Raw genomic sequence first — 2,767 nt, 5'->3', positions numbered from 1 at the left:
TGGTCCTCTCCCCAGCGGGGCCACCCTCTAGAGGGGGCGGGAGGCCGAGCCCCTCATTTCAGGCCGGGGGCTCTCGCTGTGAGGGAGGGGCAAGGACAGGGGTAGCCACCCCTCCCCCCAGCCTCATGCCCTGGCTTATCCAGTGAGTGCATAGCTGGCTGTGCCGCCCCGCCCCCCATGGGCCCTGCTGGGCCCCTTGTGAAACGGGGCCACCCGGTGCAGGAATCGCAAGGCCCTCTCCCCGTGAAATGGGTCTGCCCAGCGCAGCCACTGCGGGCCCCCCGTGGAACGGGGCTGTCTGGTCCCGCTGCCACGTTTGTACAGGCCCAACGGGCCCCTGCCCAGCACACATGCACTGATGCACAAATTAACCCAGGGGCAACTCTGCGAGGCTCATCTGAACGGGCTGGGGCCTGCCCCTTCCCTTCCCGTGGGTTGTGAGTGAGCCAGACCGCCCCGGCAGGTGTGTGTTTGTCTTACAGTTGAGGTTTGCCCGGTGCAAGCCCCGTGGATAGGACATGCACGGTCAAATGATGGCCAGGCAGTGCTGGTGCATTGGGGTGTAGCAGAGGGGTTTATTTTTAAAGGTGGGAAGGCTTAAGTGCCATTAAGGGAATCATAAGATACCAGTACTGGTGTGGGTTGTGGGCATTTAAGGAGCATCCCAATTTTAACACAGTAACAAGGCAAAGAATGGTCATCAAATGTCCTGATGCAGTATTTAAAGTATAGGGGGAGGTTCCATCAAAATATTGCCACTTTGCCTGGTACAGTAGCGTGCAAATGCAAAGCCATGGCACCTCCATGGAGATGTCTTATTTGTATTACAGTAGATTTGTACCACTGGACAAACTAAACAAAATATGTCCCTGTCAACACTGCACACCTTCCATTCATCTGTGTGCTAAATCCCAGCTCCAATGCAAAGTATTCTTTGCACGCAGTGAGTGAAAGAATTCAACAATAAATTATTCCATGAGCCTGAAATTCTAATACTTGCACATGGGCCCATTATTAGGGACCACTTATTTAAGACAGCTGCATGTTGTTATCATTAATTTTGTTTCCAAGGTAACTTGTTGGTTTTTAATCTTTCAGTAGTTTTGTGCTTTCCCTTGACTGACCTCCCCCACAATGTCGAGCTTTTGCTAAGTCTAATCATGTTCTGTATTGCCCTGACAGGTTCTCAAATGCCACCCATGAAGTCCTCAATGTCACCCTTCACACCACGCTGTCCGTTACTACTAAACTGGTGGCTCCTACACCTGCCAAACCTATCCTTCCAGTGCAGACTGGAGTCCAAGCTCAGCAAGAGGAGCAATCTAGTGGCATGACTATATTCTTTAGTCTCCTTGTATTAGGTGAATGCTGAACTGAAAAATCTCTTATTGTTCGCTGTTGAGTTTGTGTTATGTCTGAAACATTTGTAAGATGAGCCCTGGGGATATAAAACTTTTTTAGTATGGTGCTGTATTTCTCCTGCAAACCATGAAGCCATGAAAGTTTGTCATATAGACCCAGATTTTTAGAAAAGTTGGATATGCAATTATACGTTCAAAAAGGTGAGCTTGTGGAACTGAGTGACTGTGTAATAAACTCCTAAAGGAACTAAGGACCCTCATCACCTTCTGCACCAAGTGCAAGGCATGTTTCTTTGACCTTGTCTTTAGTATAAACACACAGCAGTGTGTGTGTCCTACCATAACAAATGCACAGTTTTTTCCTTGAGGAAAGGATGAGAGAACACATGAGAGACATTAGTCACGTCACTTAAAGCACTGCGGGAAGGCGCTCAACTATGGTGAAGAGTGCGGTGTAAGAACCTGTATAGAATTTCATGCACAGTTACCATAATTATACATAAATCAGGTAACTGTAGTGCAAATTGCCACAGTTATCCATAGGCATGTACACTTACCCAACTTGAACACTAATTTGTGATAATTGCACAGATATTTTGCACAACCAGTTGCACATCCAACTTTTCTGAAAATCTGAGCCATCAGTAAGTTTGTCTGTTTACATTATAAAACTTTTTGATAAACAGTGTTAATTGATATCTATCTAGTGTAAACTATACGGTAGTCAAAGCTGTAACAGCACAATTTCAGTAGCATGTTTAAGGGTTTTGTCCTACCTCTTGCTATATGAAATACAAGCAAAGTGGGGACCTATAAACAAACCGCAATAAGAGATCCTTTCTGAAGAAGTATGTAATATTACTTGCTTGGTTCTTCAATATCTTCTAGATGGTCACTGTTTGCAGTGTTGACATGTGGCTTGTGTCACAATCTGGCAAACTAAGTAGGAAAGCATGTGTATGTTTGTCATAACCGCATATTTTATAAGTCCACTTGGATAAAATCCTACCTGTGTCACCCTCTTTGAAGTATTTTTTATTAAATGCAACAAAAAGAAAACCCAGTCCTTTAGATATATGCACATCTCCCTCTGATGCTCTCCCTGTGACCAATATCAAAGTGATATTTGAGTAGGTATTAAAGACAAATCAAAACAAAATGCAATAGATCAGAAAAAACATGAAGTTTAAAAGAAAAATTCTGAATGTTTGTGTGTGTCAAATGGAATTTAAAAGGTTTATTCATGGTAAAGTTTCTGCATCTTTTCCTAGGGCTAAAGAGTAGGGCCACAATTCTTGGCTACATTCCAGCCCCGTTACACCACTCCAGTAGCATAATGGATCTTGGAAGCAGCTGCATTTCCCTTTCCTCCCCCTTCTCCCCCCAGCAAAGGAGTGTTTCCAGAG

The 2,767-nt window shown here is 44.9% G+C and overlaps 1 protein-coding gene across 3 annotated transcripts in view; it reads left to right on the top strand.

Moving 5' to 3' along the window:
* The window catches only part of SLC9A8 (solute carrier family 9 member A8), a 52,563-nt gene that overhangs the window by 270 nt on the left and 49,526 nt on the right, over positions 1-2,767 (top strand). For all 3 annotated transcript variants that reach the window (XM_073309455.2, XM_073309457.2, XM_073309456.2), the window contains exon 2: positions 1,183-1,361. In XM_073309455.2, the coding sequence (XP_073165556.1) occupies positions 1,183-1,361 (179 nt within the window). The remainder of the gene's footprint in view (positions 1-1,182; positions 1,362-2,767) is intronic.

The sequence above is a fragment of the Lepidochelys kempii genome, chromosome 13 (assembly GCF_965140285.1).
Source record: "Lepidochelys kempii isolate rLepKem1 chromosome 13, rLepKem1.hap1, whole genome shotgun sequence".
In the NCBI taxonomy this organism is placed as follows: Eukaryota; Metazoa; Chordata; order Testudines; family Cheloniidae; genus Lepidochelys; species Lepidochelys kempii.
Note: the sequence above shows the minus strand (reverse complement) of the source record. Positions and strands in the feature narration are given on the sequence as shown.